General features: G+C 41.2%; 2 protein-coding genes across 2 annotated transcripts; both read right to left on the minus strand.

Moving 5' to 3' along the window:
• LOC138595264 (perforin-1-like) lies at positions 1-6,685 on the minus strand. Its single transcript, XM_069666627.1, has 9 exons — positions 6,419-6,685; positions 6,236-6,315; positions 5,878-5,923; positions 4,268-4,395; positions 4,032-4,170; positions 3,865-3,945; positions 2,552-3,045; positions 2,346-2,439; positions 1-297 (listed from the first exon to the last, which is right to left on the minus strand). The coding sequence occupies exons 1-9, from the start codon at positions 6,683-6,685 to the stop codon at positions 85-87; spliced, it is 1,542 nt and encodes a 513-aa protein (XP_069522728.1). The 3' UTR covers positions 1-84.
• A 3,306-nt stretch (positions 6,686-9,991) lies between these two features.
• LOC138595260 (perforin-1-like) lies at positions 9,992-16,667 on the minus strand. Its single transcript, XM_069666621.1, has 9 exons — positions 16,401-16,667; positions 16,218-16,297; positions 15,860-15,905; positions 14,250-14,377; positions 14,014-14,152; positions 13,847-13,927; positions 12,535-13,028; positions 12,329-12,422; positions 9,992-10,281 (listed from the first exon to the last, which is right to left on the minus strand). Exons 1-9 carry the CDS (start codon positions 16,665-16,667, stop codon positions 10,069-10,071), a joined length of 1,542 nt encoding a protein of 513 aa, XP_069522722.1. The 3' UTR covers positions 9,992-10,068.
• Between the last annotated feature and the right edge of the window lie 1,813 nt (positions 16,668-18,480).

Here is an 18,480-nt window from a genome sequence, read left to right on the forward strand (position 1 = left end):
TATTGCATTTAAGGAAAAACACCAACTGATTTTAGGAACGTCATCAGCATTTGCACAGAGCGTGACACCCAGAAACATTTCTCACTATGGAGACGGCTTGTACTCGTCACACTTGTCTCCAGTGAGGTGAGGGTCGCAGGTCAGAGTGTGCTCGAACTCCACACCACTTTCACCTATTGAGGAGGTGTGTATGTACGACCCCTGTTTGATGTCCCTCATTGCGCATGAAATAAGAAGGTCATCATACCGCAGGTCTTCATCCCAGAGTTCGACCTTCAGGCCCAAGCTTGTGTCCACCTTTATAAATAAAAGAGGAAACATTAAAATAGAATTATATAAAACACTCTATATATTGTGTTTACCAAATATTCAAGAAAGGTTGTTATGGTTGTTGACATGAAACGTTTTAGAGTATTAAAGTTGATTAAAGTATGTTAAGGAGCAGCGTAGAAAGCTCGAAAGATGTTTAATAAGGAGGAGCAGTCCCACTTGAGCAGTGAGCATGAAATTATCTGACCAAAAAAGCTGGAAACAGGTAAACAGCTAACCAGTCTCTGTGTAAAAGTTAGAAAACAACACCCTCGACTGCACTGGTTGCAAAAGCAGTGAGTTATATCTGCAGTGCGTAAGTTAGCTTGAGTTACAGCTAACTCCTTGACATTTTTAACCTGCCAGCGTGCACAATGCAGTTTAGTTTTTAAAATGACGCAAATACTGAAGTGCCAAAAACAGCCGTTCTTTAAAGGTATAATAAGTAAGATTTTCCTTAAAAAAATAAAATATAGATTTTTGCAAATATATAAATCATCACTTATGGGCCTCTATACATGTGTGTTGGTGAGTGTGTGTGCAGACCCTTGTGAGACCCTTCCCCCTGCATCTATTCTGTTGTTTTGCTTTGCACTGGATGTTTTCAGGAGGGGCGCTGTTGTGGTTCCCTGAGCCAATCACAGCGTACAGGTGAGTGTGGGAGTGGTTCAAAGTAGCAACTGGGCCCCATTCAGACCAGTGAACATGGAGAAAGAGCGATGCAGAGTTGGCCTTCTTTCTGTTGGACAGGTAGGTGCCTCAAACAGGGTAGGACATGCTAATTGGGATGGGATTGGTGTAAGCTCGGCGGGGTGGCCGTGCTTTTGCACGAGAGAGTGAGAGTGAGCTTCTGGTGACAAAGAGCCCAGGAGGAGGGGCCGTGTTTGAATGTGTTGTTGACAAAATGCAAGAAAAATCCTGCTTATTATACCTTCAAACGGCCACTTGACTGACTCTGAAAGCAAATCACTTCCTCTAGACCCCCTTTTTATCTACCATAAAATCTTTCTGTTGCTATTTAGCCTTGAAACAAGAGGTGAAGAAACTCCCGCACACTGTCTCACTTGTTGCTTTATCAGGTTGGGTCGGTACGACCAAACGTCGATGATATGATATAAATATTAATAGCAACAAGAGACAGTGTATTGTTTCAAGACTGCACCTCCCTCTGACGCACCTGTCACAATTCAGGTGTGCACAGGTCTTCTTGAGCTATAGCTATTTAGTAAAAAAAATATATATTTATTTTGATTTGAAACACATTCATCAAGTCATACTGTCTGGCTTTCTGACTTGGTCAGGTGCAACATTTGAAAAAAATCGCCTCACATCACCAACTCAAAGTCGATCCAAACAACTGAAATTAGCCTCGCCCAACTATTTAGCTTCCTCAATCACTTTATTGTGAATTATGTTTTCTGATACAGGGATAAGATTACGATTCTGCCTTCCTGCGTGATATTGCCTTCAGCGCATGTCCGTCACAAAGCTTTAGCTAGATTAAAGCTCCATCGTCTGCGTAAAATACCATAACACAATAAAATATTCTCTCTGCATTTATAACTGATATACTGGTCGCAGCTCACTTTTTTGACGAAGTAAAAAAGTATTAAAAATGTGTCTTATACACTGAATATTACGATATGTGTAACGTGACAGTCAAACTGCAGACTTCATACTATGAAGTTCATAGTGGCTACATCTGCTTTTTAAATACCAGCAGTGCTTTTTATCTGTTGTCAGATTAAATCCTTTTATATTTTATTTAACGTTTTATAACCAAAATTACAAACCTATGGTATATAATTGTTTTGTTAGCAAAGATCTTAACTTCTTATTGACCAAAACGAGTTAACTATTTTCTGGTTTTGTAGGAAAGAGAAGCTTCAAACTTATTGCGCAGACATGAGAGGGATATCAACCTCTTCTCTTTGCATGATTTAACAGAAACTGTAACCATTGGCTGAATGTAGGCTTTAAGCAACTTGCTATTCTTCCACCTTTGATTGGATGTGAATGAAAAGATAACTACTGACATTGCCCAGATCAAAACGAGCGTTCCAGCGAGGGTTGTTTGACTCGATCATCCTAGTGGTGCGGGAGATCGAACCGTACCGCATCTTGACATACCTGTGAGTCAGAAAAACATTGAAAGAAAATAAATAACAATAAAAAACATTTTTGTACGTTGCATCTTGTTCACTGTGTCTCCTCTCTCAAAGTTGACTTGTTTTCTACACACGCATCAGTCCTGCTCCATGTGTCTCCTTCCAGATCCCAGGCTCTGTTGATGGTCACCACCAGTGTTCCCCTCCAGGCCTGTTTTGGACAGCAGTTGTAATCCAGGTTAGGATTGTAGCCACAGTTGGGTGTTCTGGATGTGGTACTGATGGCATTCTCTTCTAAGTACTCTTCTGTTGCAGCCTTCAGTCCTATCCTTTTTGTCCACTGTGGCGCCAGCTCATACATCGGTTTTAGGGAATACTTGACAACATCTGGGTGGTCCTTCAGGGTGTTCAGCCAATTCCTGTAGCCTTGGGAGTCATCACGAGTGAGTGAAAACTCCCCAGACCAGCCAGTCCCTCCTTCCACTGATGTGTAGTGGTGGTGGATACCAGAACTGTACCGGGTGGAAGTGTCCCTGTTCTGTAAGACCTTGGAGCAAGAATCATGGCCACCAGATAATTTTACCTTCCCCAGGCCGACAGAGACTCCCCATGACAAGCAGGAGTGGACCTAAAGTACAGGAGGGGAAACAAGATGATATTTTAGAGGCGGAGGTTATCGGGCTGGATTTAAATTGAAAGCAGTAGTTAGTGGTTAAACACCCGACAACACATTCATACTCTGAATGGTCCCGAAGACCTGCAAACTGAATACCTGCACAGGTGCGTTAGGGTTAAAACAAAAACAGAGGACCCAGATGTAGACTTTACTACAGGCTTACTGATCCAGCCCAAGAACTTAAATATCAAAAGGAAAACGTCAAGGTGCAGCTAAACAGGTGCAAACACCAGTAGAGCCAGGGTTGAAAAATGTTGGACAAAACGAACTGTCAAAGAAAAGGGGGAAGAATATATACAATTAGGGAAAGGGGAGACTAATCAGACAGGTGAAAACAATAAACCTATTGAAGCCACCAGTTTAGCATTATGGTTGTCGCCATCTTGTTTTGTTTTAGTCTGAAGTTATCGTATTTGGATGACAGGGCGGAAACGCTTTGCTACAACCCTGCCCTGGTTGACGGGTTGCTCTGGTAGCAGCTTGTCAATCACAGATGGCCACACCCTAAAGCGTACCCTGCCTTTTTGTTAATTTTACTCTCAATGGGTACATTTATATAATAATAAATCAACTGAGAATCAGTGTCATTTTACCCTCTAGTTTCATATGTTTAAAAATGTAAACAAATGACAACAGTTGTGAAGGGGAGTGGAAAAAAACAGCACACAAATGATTTCTATTACTGTTTGTTAATTTTTCCCAACTCAAGATGTTTTCTTTCAAGGCAACTTAACAACATTTGCACGTTCACTGTGTAAACTGCACATGTACCTTATGTGATGAGAGCCCGTTCAGGGAGGACAAACAGGTGCGTGCAGCTGTGACTCGCCTGAAACGCCCCCCAAGATAAGCCTGAAATGAAGAACAATATTGTTCAGACAAAAAATTTACTGTAATTTTAGAATATGAATTTTAAAATGATGTATGTGTGTTACAACCTGGCGGATGTAGTGTGTGCCATAGATAAGTATGAGATTTCTGTACTGAGCCTTTGAGTTGGAGTTATAAACACTTGGCAGTCTGGCCAAATCATTTATGAACTCGGTGCTGAGAGGCGGTCTATCTGACGCACGGTAACTAATCACAGAAACAGAAGAGTTAATTATGTCAGCTGAAATTATCCAAACAAACTTGACTGAAACATCTTCAGGATGCAGCGATCTTCACACTTTACCTATAGTGGCTGCAGGTGAGCCTGTGGATGCTAAAGGAGTACCGGTCCTCTCTTGACCTACGTGAAGCAAAGTTATACACAGCGGAGCGAGTTCCTCCCACCTCGAAGCCACCAAGATTTAGGCCGACCTGATAAAATAAATTAAAAGATGAAGGCTCATAAGCTGCTTGAAATCATCATGACATGATGTATTTAACCATTTGTCTATAAAACACATTAATTTGCAAATACTGTTAGCATTAGGAAAACTAATGAGCCTTAAAGCCCCTGGAAACCCAAATCCACAAAATCCTGTGTAATTTAGGGTCTTATGTACTAAGTATCTTAGTTTTAGAAATTAGTTTTAATCCAAACTCGAGTTATTGCCATTCCTTCTTTGTTAACTTCCCTGACACTGGGGTTAAATTGGGCGTGGTTATGTATGTTATTTATCACATCATAAATTTCCTTGAGCCAATCAACCGCAGTTGTCCCGCCCTCACAGGTGCAATATCTCTTCTCGGCTCGCGATCAATCTTCCTCTCTGAGTCTGAGCTAACTCTTGTCCACATACCCTGAACGTCTCTGCACATACCTGTTGCAATTACCTACCGAACGATTTCCTTTTCCCCCATCATGCCTGTGCGTGCTGTCCCGGGGTGCACATCTACAATTTGAGATGACAACGTGTCATTCTTTTATTTTGGCGGACTTGGAGAAGCAGCAGTGTTTTGCTACATACATTTATTGAATTGTTGCAGCCGCTGCTTCAGAAGTTGTAATTGAACGACTCTTTGGAGATTTCCGCTTCAAATCAACGATCGTCCATCCTCTCCTCATTGAGGAAGACCACTGAAACAGTGAACTCGCGAAGTCTTGGCAACCAAATAAACAACAGCGGGACCAGTTTACTTCTAACGGCAAAAGAGGGTCCGCTCCGCATCGCTGACATCGGCATACATATGCAGTTCTTACACGCAGTGTAAACAATCCACGTGCCCATATCAGCTGTGCGCTCAGTATCAAACTCTCAGCTCCCTGGCGATCTCCCTCCAGCGAGCAGCACAGTATCATACTGAAATGAGGAGAGAAATATGCTGTGAGAACTGAATTGCGAGAGATAATATGCACATGCGCACACACCTGGGTGACCAACAAACCCTCTACCCTGCTGCTGAAAAAAATCCTAGAGGAAACACTGCTTTTTCCATGCGCCATTGTTGTGTTGACAGTTGCCATGAGAACGCGGACAGGCGGACCCCGGCAGGTGTCAATCAACATGGGATCTGCCACGCCTACACAGTCCTGAGAAATGGTCTGAATAGCCAAATGAGCTGTTTTTCAAGAAGATTTTCTCGTGGTTCTGAACATTTATTTTCACTCAGATTTTTGTGGATGCATTATGACACACTCAACTCTGATATCATATATGCATTTTTACTATTTGAAGCCGTTGAAGTTTCCAGGGCCTTTAGAATGTTTTTTTTGGGGGGGTTGCAAAGTTCTTCAAAATTCAGGACAAAGATGACACAGCAGTGGTAAAATATCTAAAACAATTAAAGGTCTGCACATCAATAAATTGCGATAATAATATGCAGAAATGGCAACAACAGCTGTGAGATGTTTCTTACCTTCCAGTCTGAGCTGTCTTCAGAGGTGTAAGTGTTAACCAGCGAGCTGTGGACACAAGAATCAACAAGAAAACTACTTTATTTAAAAGACACTTTACAGCTTTTATTAATGTTATAAACACGTTTATTTGAGCTTTAGAGAAGGTTTTTTTTATACGAGTATCTAATGGCCATTTGCGAAACTGCAGTTTTTGGCAAGAGTGCACATTGCCCCTGTGGCAATCTCGGATCTCATCGACTATAGTCTGACAACGATAAAAAAGACTGTTATTCACTAAGCTGTATTAAGAAAATGAATTATGAATGAAAATAGCTGATATCCCTTTGTCAGTGATGATGATGCTGTATAATAAAATACCTGACAGAGGTGTGTTCACTGCTATAAAGGTCAGTATTGCATTGGCCTATAGCCCGCCAGTCCACAACAGACGCTGGCAGCTGAAAATTAAAGGGACAACAACAAGGTCAGAAAGCAAGCGTAAAGTAGGATCAGCTAATAAACTTGCTGCAAAGTTATTGTTTATTCATTTCATTTAATTACCTTCTGCAGCTTGTTTCCTTGCAGAGGGTTGCGGCAGAGAGTACAGTTGCCTCCCGGGGTGAGGTAAGTCTTCACGTCAGTCACGTAGGCTCCTTTACGCTTCTGTGTGACCACGTCAAAGCCCTCCCCCACCAGGTTGTGGCCCGGCACAAACGGAGCTGAATCACACTCTCTGTTGGTCCCAGTCCGACAGCAGAGGACAGGGGAGTACGACAGAAAGAGGAGGAGACTCAGGAGGAGAAGAGGTGGGGTTGAAAAAGAGAGCATGACCAAAGAGAAACTGGAATGTTTCAGACAAACACAGAGGACATAGATAAAGACATAATTATCATTTCATTAACTCTCAAGCAAAAACAATTTACAGATTGTCAACAGAACTTCATAAAAGTCATAGTAGATTACTGTTTACTCGCAACACTTGCAGAGACCGCTTAGCTCCGCCTACCCTCTCTGGCAGACCAACCACTGCTGGGTGATGGAAAACATTTAGAAAAAGGTTTTTCAAGGTCATTTATTTGGCAACAACTTCCTCCATGTCTGCTTGTTCTGTGGAGGAGGCCACGCCCGTCCTGCATGCCCTCACACGTTTTCTACCTTTTCCAAAACGCCCAAACAGTCGATGTTGTTGAAATTAAATGTTTAGATTATTGGGAAATGAAACGACACAGAGGAGGAAGGGTGTGTCAAAAAATGCTGAAATATTGTCTTTTTTTAAATGCATTTTTTGGGCAAATGATTCAAACTGAATGAGCTCAAAGCTTTGATGGGGCAGACGTTTATATATTTTCTCTCTCAAATTAACTGCCCAAAGTGTTGTCAAGGCCGTTTATCACTTTGTAGCTGGGTAAACCACTTTGGTTCAGACTGAAATATCTCAACATTTATTGGATGGGATTTGGTACAGACATTCACGGGCCCAGTCCCAATCTCCATCCTAAAGCCTGCGCACCGAACACTCTTTAGACAATAAATCTGATTTTAAGAAAATATATCTCACTTTGTCCTAATATGATATTCCAGCTCATATTGAGCTACATCTAACCAGTAACAAGTCTCAACAACAGTGAACAGCATAACATCCCAGCAGAGGTTTTAAGAATAAGACCACTTTCACAACTAATTATCAATCTTTAAGATATACATTTTGGGCATTTTTGTCTCGTTTTTAGGCCCATTGGCTCCTTTTAGTGGCTCGACTTTTGTGCTAGTTTTAAGAAGCAAAACCGGCTCACCCCATTGGCAGATTTTTTGCTCAATAAAAGACAATCTGACTAAATTTCAGATTTGGTGTATTTCTAGCAGGGTTGTTTTGGCAGTGAATTTGCGGTTCCTGTCGCTCACTTTGATTACATTTAGTTGTTTTTTTTTGTTCAAACTTTATTGAATGCTACTTCAATGTACGAACATTTGTTTACATTTAGTGGAGAGCTTGGTAATCATGTTTGTATGTATGAACTCTGGGTAACTACCAAAGGAAAGTCTGTAGCTATGCAGACTCACGGAAAGTCCGCATCAGAGCCCTCATGATCTTGATGACTGACAGTGGGACAGCACTAAGCACTCGCACACTTACCAGGAACTTTCTTTAATAGAAAAAGTGTCACAATGTGTAAAATAGAAGCAAATTACCATTTTACAGACGAGTCTCTTGATTTTACTGGAATAACACAACAGGCAAACATCTTATTTACAATCCAAAGTATTTTTTATATTTCGGTATTTCTTCTATTCTACAGTTCATCGTTCCCTATGATTCAAGGATAAGATCAAACATAACTCACCTTTTATAATGTAATATGAATTTTCAGGTTGTTGCCTCTCTGCTTTGCACAAACAGAACTTCAAGCTGGTACGGTCATTTGGACTTTGTATGTATGAATTTGTATGTTTGTTTGTGTTTGTGTGTGCCAAAAGGAGCAGAGTCCACGCCGCCTCTGTATCTGTGGTTAAAACACTCTCTGCAATGTTGTCGGGTCATGACTTTTTGCACCTAAAGCTGCTTCCTCATTTCGTTCCCATCTACATAAAGTCCTGCCCACCCGCCTGTCTCTAATTAATCTGTGGGTAAGATGAATGTGTTCTGAAAAAAGAGGAACAAAGCAAAACAGACTTACAAAAAGAGTTTCTTTTAATAGATGGAAGAATAACTCCAATGACAGAGAAACAGTTTGTGTGAACTTTGGTGCTTTTAAAAGCGGCGGAGCTGATTGTTAAAACCTGGATATCACATTAGTGCAGCTTTTTGGTCGAGCACAGAGTGAACTGAGCGCTGCACATGCAGAGTCTGTGTGTCACCTCACTGTAAGCTGTAAACATGCACGCAGCGCTGCTTCTGTCACAGATGTGCCTGCGGGATGGTCCACAGGCAGTTCCACGAGGTGGCTATTAGTGTGTGTATTCCTGTTATCAGCGACACCTCGTCCCGGTGCACATTAATGCTGTGGTTATGGACCGTTCACGGAGCCGCAGATTGTTCACTTTTGACGGCTTCACCCTTAGCTCACACACAGCTTCGACAAAAGGAAGAAGCTCATAAGCTTTCATTGAAAAAATTTTGTTTAGTTTTAAAAAAGTTTATAAAACGTCCACAGTTGAACACATTCAGTAGTAAGAACCCTTACATAAGGAGAAACTAAATTTGACATTAAAATAAAACCAAAATCATAAATTATTTTGGGGCCAGTGAATTGGAAAGTTACTGGCCCAGAGTGCCAGTGGAAAACATTGTCAACTCCTGAGGTGAATGTTACCTTTGATCTTAGATTTGCCTTTGTGTGTTATTATTGTAATCAGGTGATAACTTTTTAAAAAAGCTTTCTTGCCATGATTTGCTGCACCTCCTTTATTAGCTCACAGAGGACTGGAGTAGATCCTGAAGCATGTACTCATTTAAAAGTCGTATTTGAATTGAGAATTGTTTTGAATTGAAAATCGATTCTGAATCAAATCGTGAGACTCACAAAGATTCCTACCCCTAGATTTACCCAAGACATGAAGAAATCAAAGACATTTTTTCCTAAAATTTTCAAATGAAATCCCAGTTTGTTTCCCTCCCAGAAGAGTAACTGATTTAAATCCCTCTGGGAGAAGCGAGCCAGACAGTAGAGCTGGCAGCAGAGTGTGTAACTGCATGTCACAAAGCAGGAGATGTTTCTAAGTAAGGTATTTATATTGTTATTTTTGTGGTTGTTTTTCTTCTTTACTTTTTATTTCTTGATGTTGCAAGAAATTAAAAAAAAAGAATGGGCCGTAAGAGTGAACCAAGACAGTCGAGTAGCACAAACACAGATCTCTGTTAGATCATTTGTATTTGTATATAAGATTGATATCTTACGGTTACTCTTTTAGACCCATTATTTATCCATAAGCACAGTCCCATGAACTCGTACTGACTTGTTAATTAATGGCCATCTGGATGCATGCTCCTTCCAGCATTTCCTGCATTATTGAGGCAAGCTAATAATTGGAGCATTAATGAAACACTCACATTTTTTCAAAGTCTTTATTGACACCAGAAAGATAACAAAAAATGTATGTGTGTCAGGATACTGTGTGACCGTCTGATTTATTGCATTTAAGGAAAAACACCAGCTGATTTTAGGAACGTCATCAGCATTTGCACAGAGCGTGACACCCAGAAACATTTCTCACTATGGAGACGGCTTGTACTCGTCACACTTGTCTCCAGTGAGGTGAGGGTCGCAGGTCAGAGTGTGCTCGAACTCCACACCACTTTCACCTATTGAGGAGGTGTGTATGTACGACCCCTGTTTGATGTCCCTCATTGCGCATGAAATAAGAAGGTCATCATACCGCAGGTCTTCATCCCAGAGTTCGACCTTCAGGCCCAAGCTTGTGTCCACCTTTATAAATAAAAGAGGAAACATTAAAATAGAATTATATAAAACACTCTATATATTGTGTTTACCAAATATTCAAGAAAGGTTGTTATGGTTGTTGACATGAAACGTTTTAGAGTATTAAAGTTGATTAAAGTATGTTAAGGAGCAGCGTAGAAAGCTCGAAAGATGTTTAATAAGGAGGAGCAGTCCCACTTGAGCAGTGAGCATGAAATTATCTGACCAAAAAAGCTGGAAACAGGTAAACAGCTAACCAGTCTCTGTGTAAAAGTTAGAAAACAACACCCTCGACTGCACTGGTTGCAAAAGCAGTGAGTTATATCTGCAGTGCGTAAGTTAGCTTGAGTTACAGCTAACTCCTTGACATTTTTAACCTGCCAGCGTGCACAATGCAGTTTAGTTTTTAAAATGACGCAAATACTGAAGTGCCAAAAACAGCCGTTCTTTAAAGGTATAATAAGTAAGATTTTCCTTAAAAAAATAAAATATAGATTTTTGCAAATATATAAATCATCACTTATGGGCCTCTATACATGTGTGTTGGTGAGTGTGTGTGCAGACCCTTGTGAGACCCTTCCCCCTGCATCTATTCTGTTGTTTTGCTTTGCACTGGATGTTTTCAGGAGGGGCGCTGTTGTGGTTCCCTGAGCCAATCACAGCGTACAGGTGAGTGTGGGAGTGGTTCAAAGTAGCAACTGGGCCCCATTCAGACCAGTGAACATGGAGAAAGAGCGATGCAGAGTTGGCCTTCTTTCTGTTGGACAGGTAGGTGCCTCAAACAGGGTAGGACATGCTAATTGGGATGGGATTGGTGTAAGCTCGGCGGGGTGGCCGTGCTTTTGCACGAGAGAGTGAGAGTGAGCTTCTGGTGACAAAGAGCCCAGGAGGAGGGGCCGTGTTTGAATGTGTTGTTGACAAAATGCAAGAAAAATCCTGCTTATTATACCTTCAAACGGCCACTTGACTGACTCTGAAAGCAAATCACTTCCTCTAGACCCCCTTTTTATCTACCATAAAATCTTTCTGTTGCTATTTAGCCTTGAAACAAGAGGTGAAGAAACTCCCGCACACTGTCTCACTTGTTGCTTTATCAGGTTGGGTCGGTACGACCAAACGTCGATGATATGATATAAATATTAATAGCAACAAGAGACAGTGTATTGTTTCAAGACTGCACCTCCCTCTGACGCACCTGTCACAATTCAGGTGTGCACAGGTCTTCTTGAGCTATAGCTATTTAGTAAAAAAAAATATATTTATTTTGATTTGAAACACATTCATCAAGTCATACTGTCTGGCTTTCTGACTTGGTCAGGTGCAACATTTGAAAAAAATCGCCTCACATCACCAACTCAAAGTCGATCCAAACAACTGAAATTAGCCTTGCCCAACTATTTAGCTTCCTCAATCACTTTATTGTGAATTATGTTTTCTGATACAGGGATAAGATTACGATTCTGCCTTCCTGCGTGATATTGCCTTCAGCGCATGTCCGTCACAAAGCTTTAGCTAGATTAAAGCTCCATCGTCTGCGTAAAATACCATAACACAATAAAATATTCTCTCTGCATTTATAACTGATATACTGGTCGCAGCTCACTTTTTTGACGAAGTAAAAAAGTATTAAAAATGGTTCTTATACACTGAATATTACGATATGTGTAACGTGACAGTCAAACTGCAGACTTCATACTATGAAGTTCATAGTGGCTACATCTGCTTTTTAAATACCAGCAGTGCTTTTTATCTGTTGTCAGATTAAATCGTTTTATATTTTATTTAACGTTTTATAACCAAAATTACAAACCTATGGTATATAATTGTTTTGTTAGCAAAGATCTTAACTTCTTATTGACCAAAACGAGTTAACTATTTTCTGGTTTTGTAGGAAAGAGAAGCTTCAAACTTATTGCGCAGACATGAGAGGGGTATCAACCTCTTCTCTTTGCATGATTTAACAGAAACTGTAACCATTGGCTGAATGTAGGCTTTAAGCATCTTGCTATTCTTCCACCTTTGATTGGATGTGAATGAAAAGATTACTACTGACATTGCCCAGATCAAAACGAGCGTTCCAGCGAGGGTTGTTTGACTCGATCATCCTAGTGGTGCGGGAGATCGAACCGTACCGCATCTTGACATACCTGTGAGTCGGAAAAACATTGAAAGAAAATAAATAACAATAAAAAACATTTTTGTACGTTGCATCTTGTTCACTGTGTCTCCTCTCTCAAAGTTGACTTGTTTTCTACACACGCATCAGTCCTGCTCCATGTGTCTCCTTCCAGATCCCAGGCTCTGTTGATGGTCACCACCAGTGTTCCCCTCCAGGCCTGTTTTGGACAGCAGTTGTAATCCAGGTTAGGATTGTAGCCACAGTTGGGTGTTCTGGATGTGGTACTGATGGCATTCTCTTCTAAGTACTCTTCTGTTGCAGCCTTCAGTCCTATCCTTTTTGTCCACTGTGGCGCCAGCTCATACATCGGTTTTAGGGAATACTTGACAACATCTGGGTGGTCCTTCAGGGTGTTCAGCCAATTCCTGTAGCCTTGGGAGTCATCACGAGTGAGTGAAAACTCCCCAGACCAGCCAGTCCCTCCTTCCACTGATGTGTAGTGGTGGTGGATACCAGAACTGTACCGGGTGGAAGTGTCCCTGTTCTGTAAGACCTTGGAGCAAGAATCATGGCCACCAGATAATTTTACCTTCCCCAGGCCGACAGAGACTCCCCATGACAAGCAGGAGTGGACCTAAAGTACAGGAGGGGAAACAAGATGATATTTTAGAGGCGGAGGTTATCGGGCTGGATTTAAATTGAAAGCAGTAGTTAGTGGTTAAACACCCGACAACACATTCATACTCTGAATGGTCCCGAAGACCTGCAAACTGAGTACCTGCACAGGTGCGTTAGGGTTAAAACAAAAACAGAGTACCCAGATGTAGACTTTACTACAGGCTTACTGATCCAGCCCAAGAACTTAAATATCAAAAGGAAAACGTCAAGGTGCAGCTAAACAGGTGCAAACACCAGTAGAGCCAGGGTTGAAAAATGTTGGACAAAACGAACTGTCAAAGAAAAGGGGGAAGAATATATACAATTAGGGAAAGGGGAGACTAATCAGACAGGTGAAAACAATAAACCTATTGAAGCCACCAGTTTAGCATTATGGTTGTCGCCATCTTGTTTTGTTTTAGTCTGAAGTTATCGTATTTGGATGACAGGGCGGAAACGCTTTGCTACAACCCTGCCCTGGTTGACGGGTTGCTCTGGTAGCAGCTTGTCAATCACAGATGGCCACACCCTAAAGCGTACCCTGCCTTTTTGTTAATTTTACTCTCAATGGGTACATTTATATATAATAAATCAACTGAGAATCAGTGTCATTTTACCCTCTGGTTTCATACGTTTAAAAATGTAAACAAATGACCACAGTTGTGAAGGGGAGTGGAAAAAAACAGCACACAAATGATTTCTATTACTGTTTGTTAATTTTTCCCAACTCAAGATGTTTTCTTTCAAGGCAACTTAACAACATTTGCACATTCACTGTGTAAACTGCACATGTACCTCATGTGATGAGAGCCCGTTCAGGGAGGACAAACAGGTGCGTGCAGCTGTGACTCGCCTGAAACGCCCCCCAAGATAAGCCTGAAATGAAGAACAATATTGTTCAGACAAAAAATTTACTGTAATTTTAGAATATGAATTTTAAAATGATGTATGTGTGTTACAACCTGGCGGATGTAGTGTGTGCCATAGATAAGTATGAGATTTCTGTACTGAGCCTTTGAGTTGGAGTTATAAACACTTGGCAGTCTGGCCAAATCATTTATGAACTCGGTGCTGAGAGGCGGTCTATCTGACACACGGTAACTAATCACAGAAACAGAAGAGTTAATTATGTCAGCTGAAATTATCCAAACAAACTTGACTGAAACATCTTCAGGATGCAGCGATCTTCACACTTTACCTATAGTGGCTGCAGGTGAGCCTGTGGATGCTAAAGGAGTACCGGTCCTCTCTTGACCTACGTGAAGCAAAGTTATACACAGCGGAGCGAGTTCCTCCCACCTCGAAGCCATGAAGATTTAGGCCGACCTGATAAAATAAATTAAAAGATGAAGGCTCATAAGCTGCTTGAAATCATCATGACATGGTGTATTTAACCATTTGTCTATAAAACACATTAATTTGCAAATACTGTTAGCATTAGGAAAACTAATGAGCCTTAAAGCCCCTGGAAACCCAAATCCACAAAATCCTGTGTAATTTAGGGTCTTATGTACTAAGTATCTTAGTTTTAGAAATTAGTTTTAATCCAAACTCGAGTTATTGCCATTCCTTCTTTGTTAACTTCCCTGACACTGGGGTTAAATTGGGCGTGGTTATGTATGTTATTTATCACATCATAAATTTCCTTGAGCCAATCAACCGCAGTTGTCCCGCCCTCACAGGTGCAATATCTCTTCTCGGCTCGCGATCAATCTTCCTCTCTGAGTCTGAGCTAACTCTTGTCCACATACCCTGAACGTCTCTGCACATACCTGTTGCAATTACCTACCGAACGATCTCCTTTTCCCCCATCATGCCTGTGCGTGCTGTCCCGGGGTGCACATCTACAATTTGAGATGACAACGTGTCATTCTTTTATTTTGGCGGACTTGGAGAAGCAGCAGTGTTTTGCTACATACATTTATTGAATTGTTGCAGCCGCTGCTTCAGAAGTTGTAATTGAACGACTCTTTGGAGATTTCCGCTTCAAATCAACGATCGTCCATCCTCTCCTCATTGAGGAAGACCACTGAAACAGTGAACTCGCGAAGTCTTGGCAACCAAATAAACAACAGCGGGACCAGTTTACTTCTAACGGCAAAAGAGGGTCCGCTCCGCATCGCTGACATCGGCATACATATGCAGTTCTTACACGCAGTGTAAACAATCCACGTGCCCATATCAGCTGTGCGCTCAGTATCAAACTCTCAGCTCCCTGGCGATCTCCCTCCAGCGAGCAGCACAGTATCATACTGAAATGAGGAGAGAAATATGCTGTGAGAACTGAATTGCGAGAGATAATATGCACATGCGCACACACCTGGGTGACCAACAAACCCTCTACCCTGCTGCTGAAAAAAATCCTAGAGGAAACACTGCTTTTTCCATGCGCCATTGTTGTGTTGACAGTTGCCATGAGAACGCGGACAGGCGGACCCCGGCAGGTGTCAATCAACATGGGATCTGCCACGCCTACACAGTCCTGAGAAATGGTCTGAATAGCCAAATGAGCTGTTTTTCAAGAAGATTTTCTCGTGGTTCTGAACATTTATTTTCACTCAGATTTTTGTGGATGCATTATGACACACTCAACTCTGATATCATATATGCATTTTTACTATTTGAAGCCGTTGAAGTTTCCAGGGCCTTTAGAATGTTTTTTTTTGGGGGGTTGCAAAGTTCTTCAAAATTCAGGACAAAGATGACACAGCAGTGGTAAAATATCTAAAACAATTAAAGGTCTGCACATCAATAAATTGCGATAATAATATGCAGAAATGGCAACAACAGCTGTGAGATGTTTCTTACCTTCCAGTCTGAGCTGTCTTCAGAGGTGTAAGTGTTAACCAGCGAGCTGTGGACACAAGAATCAACAAGAAAACTACTTTATTTAAAAGACACTTTACAGCTTTTATTAATGTTATAAACACGTTTATTTGAGCTTTAGAGAAGGTTTTTTTTATACGAGTATCTAATGGCCATTTGCGAAACTGCAGTTTTTGGCAAGAGTGCACATTGCCCCTGTGGCAATCTCGGATCTCATCGACTATAGTCTGACAACGATAAAAAAGACTGTTATTCACTAAGCTGTATTAAGAAAATTAATTATGAATGAAAATAGCTGATATCCCTTTGTCAGTGATGATGATGCTGTATAATAAAATACCTGACAGAGGTGTGTTCACTGCTATAAAGGTCAGTATTGCATTGGCCTATAGCCCGCCAGTCCACAACAGACGCTGGCAGCTGAAAATTAAAGGGACAACAACAAGGTCAGAAAGCAAGCATAAAGTAGGATCAGCTAATAAACTTGCTGCAAAGTTATTGTTTATTCATTTCATTTAATTACCTTCTGCAGCTTGTTTCCTTGCAGAGGGTTGCGGCAGAGAGTACAGTTGCCTCCCGGGGTGAGGTAAGTCTTCACGTCAGTCACGTAGGCTCCTTTACGCTTCTGTGTGACCACGTCAAAGCCCTCCCCCACCAGGTTGTGGCCCGGCACAAACGGAGCTGAATCACACTCTCTGTTGGTCCCAGTCCGACAGCAGAGGACAGGGGAGTACGACAGAAAGAGGAGGAGACTCAGGAGGAGAAGAGGTGGGGTTGAAAAAGAGAGCATGACCAAAGAGAAACTGGAATGTTTCAGACAAACACAGAGGACATAGATAAAGACATAATTATCATTTCATTAACTCTCAAGCAAAAACAATTTACAGATTGTCAACAGAACTTCATAAAAGTCATAGTAGATTACTGTTTACTCGCAACACTTGCAGAGACCGCTTAGCTCCGCCTACCCTCTCTGGCAGACCAACCACTGCTGGGTGATGGAAAACATTTAGAAAAAGGTTTTTCAAGGTCATTTATTTGGCAACAACTTCCTCCATGTCTGCTTGTTCTGTGGAGGAGGCCACGCCCGTCCTGCATGCCCTCACACGTTTTCTACCTTTTCCAAAACGCCCAAACAGTCGATGTTGTTGAAATTAAATGTTTAGATTATTGGGAAATGAAACAACACAGAGGAGGAAGGGTGTGTCAAAAAATGCTGAAATATTGTCTTTTTTTAAATGCATTTTTTGGGCCAATCATTCAAACTGAATGAGCTCAAAGCTTTGATGGGGCAGACGTTTATATATTTTCTCTCTCAAATTAACTGCCCAAAGTGTTGTCAAGGCCGTTTATCACTTTGTAGCTGGGTAAACAACTTTGGTTCAGACTGAAATATCTCAACATTTATTGGATGGGATTTGGTACAGACATTCACGGGCCCAGTCCCAATCTCCATCCTAAAGCCTGCGCACCGAACACTCTTTAGACAATAAATCTGATTTTAAGAAAATATATCTCACTTTGTCCTAATATGATATTCCAGCTCATATTGAGCTACATCTAACCAGTAACAAGTCTCAACAACAGTGAACAGCATAACATCCCAGCAGAGGTTTTAAGAATAAGACCACTTTCACAACTAATTATCAATCTTTAAGATATACATTTTGGGCATTTTTGTCTCGTTTTTAGGCCCATTGGCTCCTTTTAGTGGCTCGACTTTTGTGCTAGTTTTAAGAAGCAAAACCGGCTCACCCCATTGGCAGATTTTTTGCTCAATAAAAGACAATCTGACTAAATTTCAGATTTGGTGTATTTCTAGCAGGGTTGTTTTGGCAGTGAATTTGCGGTTCCTGTCGCTCACTTTGATTACATTTAGTTGTTTTTTTTTGTTCAAACTTTATTGAATGCTACTTCAATGTACGAACATTTGTTTACATTTAGTGGAGAGCTTGGTAATCATGTTTGTATATGTCATCAAGTTGGCTATGAACTCTGGGTAACTACCAAAGGAAAGTCTGTAGCTATGCAGACTCACGGAAAGTCCGCATCAGAGCCCTCATGATCTTGATGACTGACAGTGGGACAGCACTAAGCACTCGCACACTTACCAGGAACTTTCTTTAATAGAAAAAGTGTCACAATGTGTAAAGTAGAAGCAAATTACCATTTTACAGACGAGTCTCTTGATTTTACTGGAATAACACAACAGGCAAACATCTTATTTACAATCCAAAGTATTTTTTATATTTCGGTATTTCTTCTATTCTACAGTTCATCGTTCCCTATGATTCAAGGATAAGATCAAACATAACTCACCTTTTATAATGTAATATGAATTTTCAGGTTGTTGCCTCTCTGCTTTGCACAAACAGAACTTCAAGCTGGTACGGTCATTTGGACTTTGTATGTATGAATTTGTATGTTTGTTTGTGTTTGTGTGTGCCAAAAGGAGCAGAGTCCACGCCGCCTCTGTATCTGTGGTTAAAACACTCTCTGCAATGTTGTCGGGTCATGACTTTTTGCACCTAAAGCTGCTTCCTCATTTCGTTCCCATCTACATAAAGTCCTGCCCACCCGCCTGTCTCTAATTAATCTGTGGG

This window comes from Semicossyphus pulcher, unplaced genomic scaffold (assembly GCF_022749685.1).
Source record: "Semicossyphus pulcher isolate SPU_LCO1_2020_fin unplaced genomic scaffold, fSemPul1.0.p SCAF_17, whole genome shotgun sequence".
Lineage (NCBI taxonomy): Eukaryota > Metazoa > Chordata > Actinopteri > Labriformes > Labridae > Semicossyphus > Semicossyphus pulcher.

Coding starts and splice junctions, on each gene's coding strand:
- LOC138595260 (XM_069666621.1), bottom strand. CDS start 16,667: ATGCTCTCTTTTTCAACCCCACCTCTTCTCCTCCTGAGTCTCCTCCTC. Junction 15,906..16,217: donor AGTGAACACACCTCTGTCAG/GTATTTTATTAT, acceptor TTGTGTCCACAG/CTCGCTGGTTAACACTTACA. Junction 14,153..14,249: donor CTCACCTGCAGCCACTATAG/GTAAAGTGTGAA, acceptor TTCTGTGATTAG/TTACCGTGTGTCAGATAGAC.
- LOC138595264 (XM_069666627.1), bottom strand. CDS start 6,685: ATGCTCTCTTTTTCAACCCCACCTCTTCTCCTCCTGAGTCTCCTCCTC. Junction 3,946..4,031: donor GCACACACTACATCCGCCAG/GTTGTAACACAC, acceptor TCTTCATTTCAG/GCTTATCTTGGGGGGCGTTT. Junction 298..2,345: donor CTCGTTTTGATCTGGGCAAT/GTCAGTAGTTAT, acceptor TTATTTATAAAG/GTGGACACAAGCTTGGGCCT.